General features: G+C 53.7%; 1 protein-coding gene and 1 pseudogene across 1 annotated transcript in view; both read right to left on the reverse strand.

Annotated features, from left to right (window-relative positions):
* Positions 1-2,848: 2,848 nt before the first annotated feature.
* On the reverse strand, positions 2,849-9,958 carry LOC140656844 (melatonin receptor type 1B-like; annotated as a pseudogene).
* The window catches only part of FAT2 (FAT atypical cadherin 2), a 50,905-nt gene continuing 45,160 nt past the window's right edge, over positions 9,104-14,848 (reverse strand). Inside the window, exons 21-23 of the mRNA XM_072873033.1 lie at positions 13,982-14,135; positions 11,482-12,074; positions 9,104-10,658 (exon numbers count right to left, since the gene is read on the reverse strand). Of these exons, the coding sequence (XP_072729134.1) occupies positions 10,126-10,658; positions 11,482-12,074; positions 13,982-14,135 (1,280 nt within the window). The 3' untranslated portion in view covers positions 9,104-10,125. The remainder of the gene's footprint in view (positions 10,659-11,481; positions 12,075-13,981; positions 14,136-14,848) is intronic.

Raw genomic sequence — 14,848 nt, forward strand, 5'->3', positions numbered from 1 at the left:
GGTGTTTTGGGGAGCGGGGTGGGTCCCTGGCTTGGGACATGGAGCTGGTGGCAGGATTTGTAGCCCGAGGTGCTGGAGCAGCATAAATGTTGTGTGGTCAGACTGGGGGTTTGGAGCAGCGTGCTGTGTGCTGTACTGGTGGGTTTCCCTGCTCCTGCTGCTCGTGCTGCTCCTGCCCAGAGGCAGTCCCGTTCCCGGGCCTGGCAGAGATGTTGCTGTGCTCTGTCTGCAAAGTGCTTTAGGGTTGTAGGGTAATTGAGGCTGGCAGGGACCTTGGGAGGTCTCTCCACCAACCTTTTCCAGCCTGAAGCAACTCTTGGAATTACAAAAAAGCTCTTTTTACTCTCCCATCTCCCCCACGATCTCTCCTGTCTTTCTCCACACAACCCACTGATGTGTGCGCTTAGAAACACTGTGCCCAAATTCACTGTGCTCTTTTAGGATGAAGGTGTTGAGAGGGATTTATGAAGCAAAACCAAATAGCTAAGATATCAGTCCTAATCCAGTCAGGGACTGATTTCTGCTGAGCAGAGCTGGCTCTCAAAGAAGGAGGCTGTATTCCCTTGCAAACCTCAGGGTAACTCGGCTCCTGGGCCAGCCGGCTGTGGGGCTGGTCCCAGTTTGTATCTGGGCTGTCCAGTGAGAATGTCCCTGTGTGTCCCAAATGCAACCCCCCCTTCCCTGATTTTGGTCCCAGAAGGGGATGTGAATACCAATTTTTTTTTCATATCTGCTGGTTGTCTGAGCCAAGTGTCTCTATTTGGGCGTCCCAAGCCTCCCTGTGTTTGTGCCCTTTCTTGTGTGCCCTCCCCCAGTTCAGCACTAAGGCACCCAGCAGTTAAGAGAAAGCCGAAAAGTTGAGGCTTGGGTCAGTAAGCGCTGGGGGAGTGGTTTCTGGGATAGGGTTGGCGGGACGTATAATACTGATAATGTTGGGGGCTGTGGTGGGTACTTAAGACTCGGCGATACCCCATCACTGGTATTGCCTGGGATTGCTGCTGAATGGAACAGTCCTGCTGAACCTCCCAGGCACAACCCTGGTGTGTTCCTAGTGCTGCTGCAGCAAAAATGCAATGAGAGCATTTCAAGAAATGACTTTTGTTTTATTCTGGTCTGGGGAGAATGAGCAAACAGGAGATTTCACATCTTTGCTCTTAGGAGCAACAAATGAGGAACAGGTGAACTGGGGCTGCATGAATTTACCATGAAGGCTGTCCCACCCTGTCGGCTATAGGTGCTTGGCAGCCATGGGGGGAGAACCTGGCCGGGAAAAGGTCTGGGGAGACTGAAGCAAACCTCTGTGTGCACCCGCCTGCTGCACTCAAACAGTGATTCAGGGCTCCCAGATGATGCTCTGGTCCTTGTTGTGAGCAAGAAATTGCATGATCTCCCCTCCTACCCCTGTATGTTAGTGCTCTGAGGTGTTCCCACTTTTATTGCCAGTATTTCCTTTCAACTGCTGTATAATACACTTATAGACTCACAGGATGGGCTGATACCCACCAACATGCTGCTCCCTCACTCTAGCATAGCATGCTGGCATCTTCCCAACACGGCTGTTGAATAACTGAGTGTTTTGCTATTATTTCTCCATTGCCATCTGGGCGATGGCATAACTGCTGGATGCTCACATGCAGCCAACATATATGCATCTCTGGGCAAAGTGTGGTAAGAGAAAGGTAAGAAGGTGCTCTGTTCTGCATGATTCTCTGAGGACCTTAGAAGAGGTGTCTCTCCCTCCTAGCTGCTGCCACCAGCTGAGCATGAGGCCTCGTGTAGTGCTGTGGGGTGAGGAGGTTGCAATAGCAATGGGAAAGGAGAGCAAAGAGGGTTGGGGCAGGTTATCCGGGGTCAAAAGACCTTGTTCCATATCTGCAAACAGGATTTTGTGCTTACAACCTCCCATTTCCTTGTGGTCGTGCTTCTGCTGCAGAAGAACAAATAGTACAGGATTAGAAGGGAGCTTTTCCAAAATGACACATGGACCTCTTTGCAGGCCAGCTGTGGCTTAGGCTCACTTGTGATTCCTGGCCATAAAATACATTCAAAAAGTGGTGTAAAACTTACCTTCCTTTATGGTCGCAGGTGCATGCACGACTCAGGTGGCTGGAGACAGAGGGAGGTGGGAATAAGCAGTCTGGAGCATATAAGGGCTAAGAGGAGAGCAGCCTCATACATTTATCTCATGAACTTGTTGCAAATAGAAGTAGAGGGGTTCCTATTGCTGGACAGCCCTCTGCCATCAGGAGGACAGAGCCGACAGGTTGTTCCATACCTCCCCACTCTGCTGTCCACCAACATAGACCCTCCATTACCATGTAACCAAGGGGCTGAGTGGGACTTGGACGTTTCTTCTTTCTCAGGTATTGGCAGAGGTAAGGGTGAAGGAGAGAACAAGGCAGCTCTGTGATCTCTTCAGGAGTGTGTGCTCCTAATGCTTCACCCAACGTTCACAGGGTCTAGTCTCCTCTGAGGTGCACAAGTGTCCATAAATGCTCTTAAGATCTTAAAGACTTGATGAATAACAGAGAAATGAAGGTGGAAAGAATCCTAAAGGGTTCAGATGATTTGCTGAACCGGTGTCTTCTGCAGGTTGCTTGCTCTGCCATGCTCAACATCCCTCTCCAACAGAGCATTGTGAAGCATGGTGGCCTGAGCTGTTCCTGGTGGTGGCCTGAGCTGTTCCTGGTGTGAACCATGTTTTGGTGGAGATGCATTGGTCACTCTCCTCCCTTAGCTCTGGCTATGCTCTGTTTGTACATCCCTGATAAAGAGGCAGAGGATTGGTGTGTCTATCTGCATGCACTTAGATGGGGTCATCTTTCCCTCCAGGCTCAGTCCTCTGGGGTTATCCTCCATCCGTCCTGTATGCCAGCTGGAACACAGTCAGCATGATCCTTTTGTACTCCTTCCTGAAGTTCTAGTTCATGGCCACATAAATCGCCACATTCAGGCAGCTGTTAAAGTATGCCATGAAATAGCTGGAGGTGAAGAGCCATTCTGGGATCGAGGAACCCAAGGGTGGCTTCACTGCCACTGCAAAGCCAGTGAAGTTTAATGGTGCCCAACATACAGCAAAGAGCACAAAGACCATGAACGTGGTTAAGAGGTTCTGGGAATCATGTGGCTTCATTTTGGGGTGGAAGTTGGGCTTCGCCCTGTGCCGTACCTGGATGACAAGCACCCAGATCTTCAGGTAGCAGTAGCTGACGATCGTGATGAGCAAGAAGTGGACCATCACCAAAATGATGGTGTACAGGGCACAGACGGACTGGGAAAAGGTGCAGGTGTACACACAGGGGCCATATTGCAGGTACTCCACAAAAAGGTTTGGCGTGATGGCCAGCAAAGTGAGTGCCCAGACCAGTTCCACGTAGCACAGGGTGCTGGTACTGGAGAAAAACCCTGTCATACTTCAGGCTGTGGCAGATGTAGCAGTAGCGGTTGATAGCAATGCCTGTGATATTGAAGACTGAGCCAATGATGCTCATACCCATCAGGAAGCCACTGATCTGGCAGTGGAGGTAGCCCATCACCCAGTGTTGTGGTTTAACCCTGGCTGGCAACTAAGCACCACCAGCCACTCGCTCACTCCCCCCTGGTGGGATGGGAGAGAGAATCAGAAGAGTAAAAGTGAGAAAACTCATAGGTTGACATAAAGACAGTTTAATAGGGAAAGCAACAGCCGTGCGTGCAAGCAAAGCAAAACAAGGAATTCATTCACCACTTCCCATCAGCAGGCAGGTGCTCGGCCATCTCCAGGAAAGCAGGGCTCCATCACGGGTAATGGTGACTTGGGAAGACAAAATGCCATCACTCCAAACATCCCCCCCTTCCTTCTTCTTTTCCCAGCTTTATATGCTGAGCATGACGCCATATGGTCTGGGATATCCCTTTGGTCAGTTGGGGTCAGCTGTCCCAGCTGTGTCCCCTCCCAGCTTCTTGTGCCCCCCCAGCCTACTGACGGGTGGGGTGGGGTGAGAGGCAGAGAAGGCCTTGACTCTGTGTAAGCACTGCTCAGCAGGAACTAAACCATCCCTGTATTATCAACACTGTTTCCAGCACAAATCCAAAACATAGCCCCATAGTAGCTACTGTGAAGAAAATTAACTCTACACCAGCCAAATCCAGCACACCCAGCCATTGTGGAAAATAGCCATGAGGATGAGCGGGTATGGATAGAAAGCCACCAGCAAATCTGCAACGGCCAAGCTCACCACAAAGGCATTGTCTGCCGGGGAAGAGAGAGGGAAGAAGTTATAACTAATGGTTGTAATGCAGCGCTCTCTGGCTACACAGAGCTACTCCAGTGTTACAGTAAACTGTAATGGTACCCAGGATAAGGGGCTTTCCCTCGTCTTCCCATATACCTTGTTCTGACCCTAAATTTGCAGCAGGAGATGTGGGAGAAGGGTGCTGCCCCGTGTTGCAGCTGATGCAAAGCAGAGTTTGGCTACCAGTGAGGAAGAGGGATGAGAAGTGGGATGCTGGGCTCTGTCTGCTAAATCTAGGATGAAGTAATTTCACCTGAAACTTTCACAGTTGGTGGCTCTTTTTGAAGAGAAGAGTGAACCTGCTTTTTATTAAAAAGCAAGGAAGATGCTCATGTCCTGGCTGAAATCAGTGTGAAGTCTCTCAACATCTTTGGACCACAGATCCATCCCCTCTCGGGTTAACCCCAGAACTACTTTCTACTTCATACAGATATGTATGTATGTGTGTGTAAATATAAATGTGTGTGTGTATGTATTTTTTTTTCCTTTAGTAAGCAAATACCAAAAAGCAATCTCTCTCTGGGCTGTTGGTGGTATTGCATTCACGAAAAGGCCAGAAGTTGAAAGATGACCCAGATTTTACCTGCCACCGGTTATGGCACAGCGAAGGTTTTCTGTTTGCACAGTACGTGGGAGTACCTGGTGCCACTTGTGCCTGGTGTGTGAATGCATGCAGGGTGTGTGACAGTGTCACTAGTAAGAGTCACAGAAGAGAGGAGAGGCAGGAGAATGTGGGGTGCAATGTATAAGGGGCTGGTTGAAGGCATGTAAAATGTAACCGGGATTTGGTATCTCTGAACTGGGGCTGCAATAGAATTGAATCCAACAAGCCCCAGCTGATCAGCAATGCCGGGTTATCCTCATCACAGAATCATAGAATCATTAAGGTTGGAAAAGACCTCTAAGATCGAGTCCAACTGTCAACCCAACACCTCCATGCCTACTAAACCATGTCCCGAAGTGCCATATCTACATGTTTTTTGAACTCCTCCAAGGGATGGTGACTCCACCACCTCTCTGCACAGCCTGTTCCAATGCTTGACCATCCTTTCAGTAAAGAAATTTTTCCTAATATCCGATCTGAACCTCTCCTGATGCAACTTGAGGCCATTTCTTCATGTCGTATGGCTTGTTACTTGGGAGAAGAGACTGACCCCCACCTCTCTACACCCTCCTTTCAGGTAGCTGTAGAGAGCGATGAGGTCTCCCCTCAGCCTCCTTTTCTCCAGGCTAAACAACCCCAGCTCCCTCAGCCGCTCCCCATCAGCCTTGTGCTCCAGACCCTTCACCAGCTTCGTTGCCCTTCTCTGGACATGCTCCAGCCCCTCAATGCCTCTCTTGTAGTGAGGGGCCCAAACACAAGAAGACATCATCCTCTGAGTACAAGAGCCACAGGACAGGTCTGGGCTTGAACTGAGGAACTGGTAATCCTTACCTGGGGGAACTTTAGAGCAAGAACACCAGCTAGTGGGAGATGCAGAGCTGGGAAAGGAAAGGCAGGCAATGCTTGTGGCTGCTTCCCTCCCCTCCCACTGCTCCCACTCCGATAACTTCCTGGGAGTTACAGGTGAGTGAAATGCAGGGTCTGTGCTTTGCCATTTGGTGCTAGGAAATGACCAAGCATGATGAGGAGGAGGCGGCAGTGGGAGTCCAAAGGTTATGGCTGATTTCACACCTGCGTATCCTAAGAGATGAACTTGAGTTTGGGCTCGGCTGGATGCAGCCAGCAGCACACCGCGCATCCCTGCCCGGCTGCGGCATCCGCAAGGCTGATGCGCTGGGTACCCGCTCCCGGGCCACCCCTCCCTCCCTCCGTGGGGAGCCGGGCTGCTCACCTGCCTTCCGCAGCTCCTTGTTCTTGAGGACGGAGGCGATGACCAAGCCGTTGCCCAGGATGTCACCTGCGATGGTGATGATGAGCGTGAGGGCGAGTGCCCAGGCCAGGTAGGGCAGCCTGTCCCCCCGTCAGCCGGCCGAGAGGTTCCCCCACCCCGCGCTCCCCTCCATGCCGGGCTGGGGCCGTGCAGGGCTGGCAGCCGCTCCAGACTGCCTCCCCCGGAGGAGGAAGAGGAGCGGGGAGGAAACATCCTTCAAGCCCGCCGCCAAAGTTTGCAGCTCTGGGAGCTTGCCTGCTTCCTCCTCTCCCCTCCCAGAAGCTCTCCTTTACCCCAGGGCACCCTGCAGACTTCCCAGGAGTGTTTTTGGGGCACTGCAGGGTGCAGGCAGGGACCCTGCCTGCATCCCAGCTGCTGGGGTCCCACGGCAACCCCTGGCTAGTCAAGCTCTGCCACAGCCAGCAGGAGCTCAGCATTTGCCCACTTCTGGGCTGGGGGAGTTAATTTGCTCTGGGAGCATCTGCTAAACCAGTGCCCTTTGCCCGTGGTGTCAGGCCTTGCAAAGTGCCCTTCTGCCTCAGCGTGGGGCTGGCCCTGAGGGATCCCCTTTGGGGGTGCGGGTTGCAGAGCCAGAGGCTGCTGGAGCAGCAGCCTGCAGCTGAGGTCCTGCCTTTCCCCTGAGCAGGCTGACCTCCGGGCAGGGAACACTGAGGCACTGCCCTGGGCTGGCACGGTCCCCCCTCATCGGTCTCTCTTGGGGTCATTTGGCCCACGCAGCACTTTGCCCCCTGTGGATGCTGGCCCTTGGAGGCACTGCTCCCCTGGTCCTTCCTTTGCCATCTCCATGGTGATAGCTAATGACATCACTGACACCCAAAGCATTGCTGAGCTTTAGTGACGTTATCAGCTGTTGTTGGGGCAGCTCTGAGACGGATCCTGCTCTCTGGTTGATGGCGAGCCCTTCCAGAGGAGGCTGCCCGGCGTGCATGGGGGAGCGACAGCAGTGACGAGCCTGGGATTCTTGGCTAAAAAAAAATTATCAAAGTGCATGACAGCTTTGAGAGGTAAACCAGGCAGTGCTTCGGGGTGCTGTGGGGTGGCTGACGGGTGCTGGAGGAGTGGCAAGCGGCCCTGATGCCCAGGGGATGCTTGGGTGGGGGAGTGGGGCTGTGGGCAGGGTCTACAGGTGTTGGGGCTGGTTGCTGTGTCCCACAGAGCCTGTGCTGGGTGTTTTGGGGACCTCTCTGCAGATACACTTGAGTTGGGTGTGTTTTCCAGGTTAACCGGGTGATAGTCATCTCCTTAAGGGCTGCGGCTTTACTTTCAGAAATAAGATGAATTTCTGTTTTCCCAAGTGTGTTTCATTGGGGATGGGAATCAAGGCAGGGCTTGGATTTGGGTCCTTCCAACCCCTTTGCTCCTGAGCTAACAGATACGGGAGGCTCATGCCTTCCTGAAGTGAGGCAGGCTACCATGGGTCTGCCTCCTTCCTCTGGCCCTTATGGGATCCTCAAATATGCATTGAACTTGCTGTCTTGGTACTTCTCTGAAGGCTCAAGAGGCTGGGGATGCCGGTGTTCAAAATAAGCTGTTATTTCCTGGGCTGCCCTTGGCTGGAGCTAGGCAGGAATGTCCTCTTTACAAGGTGTGATGGGTTGACCCTGGCTGGATGCCAGGTGCCCACCAAAGCCACTCTATCACTCCCCTCCTCAGCTGTACAGGGGAGAGAAAACATAACGAAAGGCTCGTGGGTCGAGTTAGGGACAGGGAGAGATCATTCACCAAGTACTGTCACGGGCAAAACAGATTCGACTTGGGGAAATTAATTTATTACCAATCAAATCAGAGTAGGGTAATGAGAAAATAAAAACTAAATCTTCAAACACCTTCCCCCCACCCCTCCCTTCTTCCTGGGCTTAACTTTACTCCCGATTTTCTCTACATCTTCCCCTGCATGGCGCAGGGGGATGGGGAACGGGGCTTGTGGTCAGTTCATCGCACGTTGTCTCTGCCGCTCCTTCCTCCGCAGGGGGAGGACTCCTTGCACTCTTCCCCAGCTCCAGCGTGGGGTCCCTCCCACGGGAGACAGTCCTCCATGAACTTCTCCAATGTGAGTCCTTCCCACGGGCTGCAGTTCTTCACAAACTGCTCCAGTGTGGGTCCTTTCCATGGGGTGCCATCCTTCAGGAACAGACTGCTCCAGCGTGGGTCCCCCACGGGGTCACAAGTCCTGCCAGCAAACCTGCTCCAGCATGGGCTCCTCTCTCCATGGATCCACAGATCCTGCCAGGAGCCTGCTCCAGCGCGGGCTTCCCACGGGGTCACAGCCTCCTTCGGGAATCCACCTGCTCTGGCGTGGGGTCCTCCACGGGCTGCAGGTGGATATCTGCTCCACCATGGACCTCCATGGGCTGCAGGTGGATATCTGCTCCACCATGGACCTCCATGGGCTGCAGGTGGATATCTGCTCCACTGTGGACCTCCATGGGCTGCAGGTGGATATCTGCTCCACTGTGGACCTCCATGGGCTGCAGGGGACAGCCTGCCTCACCATGGTCTTTGCCACGGGCTGCAGGGGAACCTCTGCTCCAGCGCCTGGAGCACCTCCTCCCCCTCCTCCTTCACTTGGTGTCTGCAGAGCTGTTCCTCTCACATATTCTCACTCCTCTCTCCGGCTGCAGTTGTGCAGTTTTTTCCCCCCCTTCTTAAATATGTTATCACAGAGGTGCTACCACCATTGCTGATGGGCTCAGCCTTGGCCAGCGGCAGGTTCATCTTGGAGCCGGCTGGCATTGGCTCTGTTGGACATGGGGGAAGTTTCTAGCAGCTTCTCACAGAAGCCACCCCTGTAGCCCCCCCCGCTACCAAAACTTTGCCATGCAAACCCAATACACAAGGGAATCCCTGAGTTATCGAATAAAATCATAATAGTAAAAAAATCCAAACTCTTTTAATACTTTCCAAAAATCAACAACAAAAAAGTTACATCAAACAACCAACCAAAGAAAGCCTCTCACGAAGAAACAATACATTCCCAAGCACAAGGACATAAAGGCAAACCCACGCTCAAGAGCCTCGGTGCCCTGTCTCAGATAGGAGACGCCATGCAGTGCTGGCCAGTCTTGCCAGGATATGCCGGGGAGCCCCAGCTGGGTGGCAGGACCATGTACTGCTGTGTTCAGCATGGGACCACGACAGCCACGGGGACACGTCTGTGCTCGCATCCTTGGGGCAGGGTCTCCCTTACTCCGGCGAGTGCAGCCCAACTGGGCAGGGGTCTTGCTTTGCTGCTAGCTGCACTGGTTTGAGTCTGTGGGTGGTTCCTGGTGCAACGAAGCTTGTTGCTTGGGTTTTCTACAGCAATGAACTCTTTTTTTTTTTTTCTTGGACTTCTGTTGGCCAAGTGAGGGACATGCTGATGGGACCAGCAACATTCCCTCATCTCTCTCCCTGCATTGGGGAGCAGACATGGAAGAGGGTTTGCACCAGCTGATCCGTTCCACCGGGCAAACTGCTGGCTCAATACAAGCCCTCGGAGCTAGAGCTGGGGGCAGGGAGCCTCTGCTATCCGCCCTGGGGCACTCCCAGGCTGTGCATCGCTAGTCCTTTTGCACCTTCTCCGCCACAACTGCTGCCATGCCTGCAGTGCTTGCCCTCCTCCTCCTCCTCCTCCTTGTCCCTGTGGCCAGGGAGCTCGGGGTGGGAGGAGGTGGCACGCTGCAGTCCTACACAGTGTCGGAGGAAGTCCCCTTGGCAAGGAGGCAGGTTAGTCATTGGCATCCCAGGAGCATCCTCTGTGTCCCGGCAGTGGATGGAGCATTTCCCCTCCGTTTGCAGCAGGAGCACCATGGACGGCAGCGGGGGGAAAGATCCAGCCAAATTACGACCCAGCCGTGCAGGGGGAGATGCCGCAAGCTGAGGAGGGACACGTAAGCCTCCCTTCGGTGGCACGTGCCAGCCCCATGCACACTGTTCTGCGTGGAGACGTGCTTCTCATCTTGAGGATGAGCCCCCCGTTAAAACATCACCTCCTCGCAGCTCCCATAGTCGCTCTCCACCATGTCGGAGCCCTCGTAGTTGGGGGGTGGAAGGGGTTGGGCTCGGATGCTGGGCTGGTGGCCCACCTCGCAGTCCGCATAGGAGGGCTGGGCCACGCTCAGGCGCATGCTGACCCGCTTGTAGCCGGGATCGGGCTGGTATGGGATGCCCTCGCCCTGCACCAGCTGGGCTGGGTAGTAGCTGATGGCTGTATATTCGTTCTGGCACTGGGAGGCTCCCATGTCCACAGGGCTGAGTGGCAAGAAGTCCTCCAAGTTCTGGTTGCTGTAGCGGGGCGGGATGGGGGCCCGCTTGTTGCTCTGGTCCAGCGGGAAGGGAAAGCCCCCATAGAGAGCAACTGGCTCTGCGTCCACCGGCGGAGGAGGTGGCGGGGGGAGAGGAGGGTGGGAGGAGGATGCAGGGGGGCCTTGAATGATCTCATAGTGGGAATATTCCTGGACATCTGATGACAGGTACCGGGGAGGCCAGTAGGTTGTTTCTGCTGGGTAGACTGGAATAAAACAGAGTTGTGTTAGCTGCAGTTCAAGCTGTTGTTTTCCCCCCTCTTGCCCTCCCGCTAATTCCTTCTGTAGACTCTGAGCCTGCAAGAGATGTGGCAGACCAGGGAAGAGAGGAGACATGAGGACAGGGGAGTTGTAGTTGCTGCTTTGGGAATTGAGGGGACCTGAGGGCAGCCCTGGCTGTGCCAGGGCAGCGTTCCCACTGGCACATCCCCTGCTCTAGCACCCAAAAGACACACTTCTTCACGCCATCCAGGTGCAAGAAGCTTGCATGCTGAAGAGCAAGTGATCCACTGGCTCTCTCCCTTTCCCTGTAGTTACTCTGGTGAACCCTCTTCTAACAGCATCCTTTGGTGATGAACTCCGGCACGGGCAGAAAGCAGTAACCTTGCTGTCTGGAGCCATGCAAGGTGTTTCCCTGAGGGCATGATCCCTCTGCCTAGGAGCATTGATGCAAATGCCTCCACTAAAACTCCCACTGACTTTTAGCTTCTTAATTTTTTCCCCTTAGCTTTTTTATTCTCTTTTATAGGGTCTTTTGACCCAGGATGTGTGGGAATCCAGGCTATGCATTAATGGTTTCCCTGCTGATTGTGTATGAGACCAAGCAGGTTAAAGCTGAAAACTGGGATGTACTGGTGAGCAGGGAGGGAAAAGCCAATAAAGGACCTATAGCAGGGCTTGGGCAGCATTTGCCTGGGCTTTGCTTTGCTTTAACCAATGCTGTTGGTCCCTCAAGTTTGCAAACCTTTGATCCACTTCACAGGGGGAAGAGGGATGTGTAATAGCAAGAAAAAAGCTATGGCTACTGACCCATCTCTTCCCTGGCCCAGGTGCACTTGATGAAGGACTCGTTGTCAGAGTTGGAAGGGGGTGCAGCGGGGGGCAGGTTGGGTGCCACGCTGCACACGATGGTGCCCCGGTGCTTTGGGGCATTGGCTGAGTTGAAGGTGACAAACTCAGGGGTGCTGGTGGGTTTGCGCTGCTCTGGTGTGGCCCGGTCCAGGTTGTTGTGTGCTGCATCGCTGAGGATGTTGAGCTCGATGGGTGGCACGGCTTGGGTGCCCACACCCACACTTTTGGAGAACTCGCTCTTGGAGAGCAGGTCAGGGTCCTCCCGGGCCACAGGCTTGTGTGCCTTGGCCCGCTGGCGGTAGCGCTTGCGGATGAGCACGAAGGCTGCGGCCAGGATGGCCACCCCCAGCACACCAGCAACGATCTCCGCGATCTCCTCGGGGCCCACTGCCCACTGCGTGGGCACGATGGCAGGGGTGATGATGGGCTGTGTGCAGTAGTCCCCCTGGTAATCCGATGGGCAGATGCAATGGACGGAGCCCTGGTTGCTCACGCAGCGCCCTGCATTTCGGCATGGGTTGTCTTGGCACTCCTCGGCCAGCTTCTCGCACCTGTGGTGGGGACAGGATGGAGACAACCACCAGTAGCCTGGAGATGCGGCTAAAACGGCGTAATCTTATTCAGGGCTCTGACACCAGCCAAGGATGCTCCATCCCTCTCTTGCTAGAGTCGTGCTACCTGCCTCTCCTGGCAGAGGACCATGTCCTTGAGTATAAAATGATGCTTTTCAGGACACCATGTTTTACAGGATGGTCCTATTTTTCAGTCATATGCAACAAATTAAAATGGGGGGCTTCCTGCCTCAGAGGAGTATTTGGAGGTTCTAGGGTAATGCTGCATAGAGAGATGCTCCCATCCTGTTAAATTAGGGAGCCCAGGGTCATTCTGAGATGTGTCAACCTCTTATGAAGTCTCATATGTCCTCCGGGCTCTGTGGGGTCTCAGGGTGATCTCTGGATGTCTGCAGTTTGCAGCAAACATTTGGGGAACATCTAGCCTGAGAAGTGGTGAATGGACATCCTTGTTGGAGAGGCTTTTTTGGCATTTTATGGAGCATCTGCAGAACTGAGACTGAATTTCTGATTCTCTGTCCTGTTCCACCCCACACAACCTAAACATTCCCCAACAGTACAGGGGACCTTTCCTTCCAACAGTAATGATCTCCCCGTGCTAGGGGGAATATGCAATGCTTTGTTGGCTTTCCTTCCTTTTGTTTTCTTGTTACTGAACAAACTTTGTGAGGTTTGGGCTCCTCTTGTTTCTTAGTCAGTGTTTTAGGATGTGTGAGCTGGTGTGTGCAACATGCACCCACAGGCTCCAGCTGGACAACCGGTGATTTCAGATATTACACTGCCACCTGATGCCCAGCTACATACTTTTATTCCAAGAGTTGCACAAATAATTTCTGCCTTTGCATTGATTCAAAGGACCACCGTTCATCCTGGCTAAATGACTAAGGCAGAAGGATGAACTGGGCGTGATGCTGTTCGAGCCTGTGCTGGGCATCTCTCATCAGGCTGGGCTGGAGGCAGGGCAGGGAGCTTGGAGAGGGTGCGTGGCTGCGGCAGGTAACGCTGAGCAGCAGAGCAGCCTCTGGGCCTGGGTTAATTATCTAGCTGCAGATATTTGGCAAGCGTGCGCTGACATTTTATATATGGGAAATGTACCTTCAAAGTGATATGAACCATAGGGTTCAGGGCCAAAGCCAAACACTCCAACACCTCATGATAATGGGGATCCGTAGGCTATCTGTCAGGAGAGGGGGAATGGCATCCTGCACCTGCTTTTCAGCGTAGCCCAGTATCCTGAACTGAGCTTTGAATTGGATGAATTGTGGCTGTGACATGGGACAGAAAGTCCCCTTGGATGAGCCCTGCAGAGCAGGTCCTGGGCAGAAACAGCCTCTGTAGCAGCCAGGGTGGGTGTCCCAGCTACTGAGGGAGGGGGCAGCTTGCAACTGTGCTAGCCAGCATCCCCCCAGCCTCAGGGCATCCTCCTGCCACCCAGTGCAGTGCCTGCCCACACCCTGCTCCCAGGCAGCCCTGGCCTCAAGGAGGATGCCACCGTCACAGCTGAGCTCAGCACACACCGTGGGGAGGAGCAGCATGTGGGGAGAGACTCTCCCCTCGCAAGGAGAGGCTTTGAACCTGCACCAAGCATAACATCTGCAGGCATTCAAAGCATCTGTGAGGAGAGGAGAGTTTATTTTTTTTTTCCTCCTGCTTAGAGGAGATGGGCACAGAGGGGCAATGACCACATGATGGCAGAGCTATTTATGCCCTGGTCTGCTCAGCTCTGCCTTCGGACACTTCCTTGCTGCAATGCTCAGGTACATGCAATTTGCACTTAAACCCAGCGTGTCTGGTGAGCCCCAGAAATGTGCAATGCTTGTTGGCAGAGATCATGTTTTCAGCCCACCATGGGAGATCACCCACCCCGAAGCTTGCCCAGACCTTACCTTTCGCCCAGGTACCAGTCAGGGCAGTGGCAGGAGTAGCCAGTGGCGGAGAGAGTGCAAGTTCCCCCGTGCAGGCAGGGCTTGGACTCGCAGGGACTGTCCCCTAGCTCACAGCGCTCACCAGAAAACAGCCCGGGGCAGATGCAGGTGTAACCTGGAGAGGGTGAGACAGTGCTGTGAAGAGACTGTATCCACATGGAAGAACTAGCAAGACCAGGGAGGAGCAGTGCCTGGTGCTGATGGCACCCACAGAGGGCTCAATCCGGCTACCTAAGCATAGGTACTTGCTGTCGCAGGAGGTGCTGTTGGGCACCCAAGCTATCCATGTAGGGCTGGTGGGTATGTTACAGGACCTGGAGCAGTTGCTGGAGGCTGGCTGGCCACTCTGGAGCAATGCAATGGCACTAGAGAACTATTTAAGCAACAAGTCAAGCCTGTCCTCTCCTGCCAGACCCTCTCCTGCCAGGGATGTATTCAGGGCACAGCCTTATTGCATGGAGAAGCTGGGGGACAAATTCAGGTTAAAGGAAGAGGAGCCTAGCTGGCTGATTCACAGTTTCTGACTCTGCTAAATGCAATCCTCTGTAACTTATTGTTCTCTGAAGTCTTTGGTCCTGCGAGTTCTTGTGGTATGAAGTGCCTGTCTCAACACGTCAGGTTTCTCTTGCCTACAGGAGGTGTCTGGTCGCAGCCAGAGAGAAACCCAGGGTCTTGGAGGGGGCTACTGCTGTTTGTGTTTTTGGCTGCTGTTTAGTGTAGCCCTAAGCATGGGAATGTCCCTGGCTGTGCTGAGCTCCTGCTAGTCACTCAGCTGGTGGTGCCGTGTGAGAAGTTCAGAGTTTCCACCTTGCAGCACACTTGAAAAGT

This window comes from Ciconia boyciana, chromosome 9 (genome assembly GCF_034638445.1).
Source record: "Ciconia boyciana chromosome 9, ASM3463844v1, whole genome shotgun sequence".
Lineage (NCBI taxonomy): Eukaryota > Metazoa > Chordata > Aves > Ciconiiformes > Ciconiidae > Ciconia > Ciconia boyciana.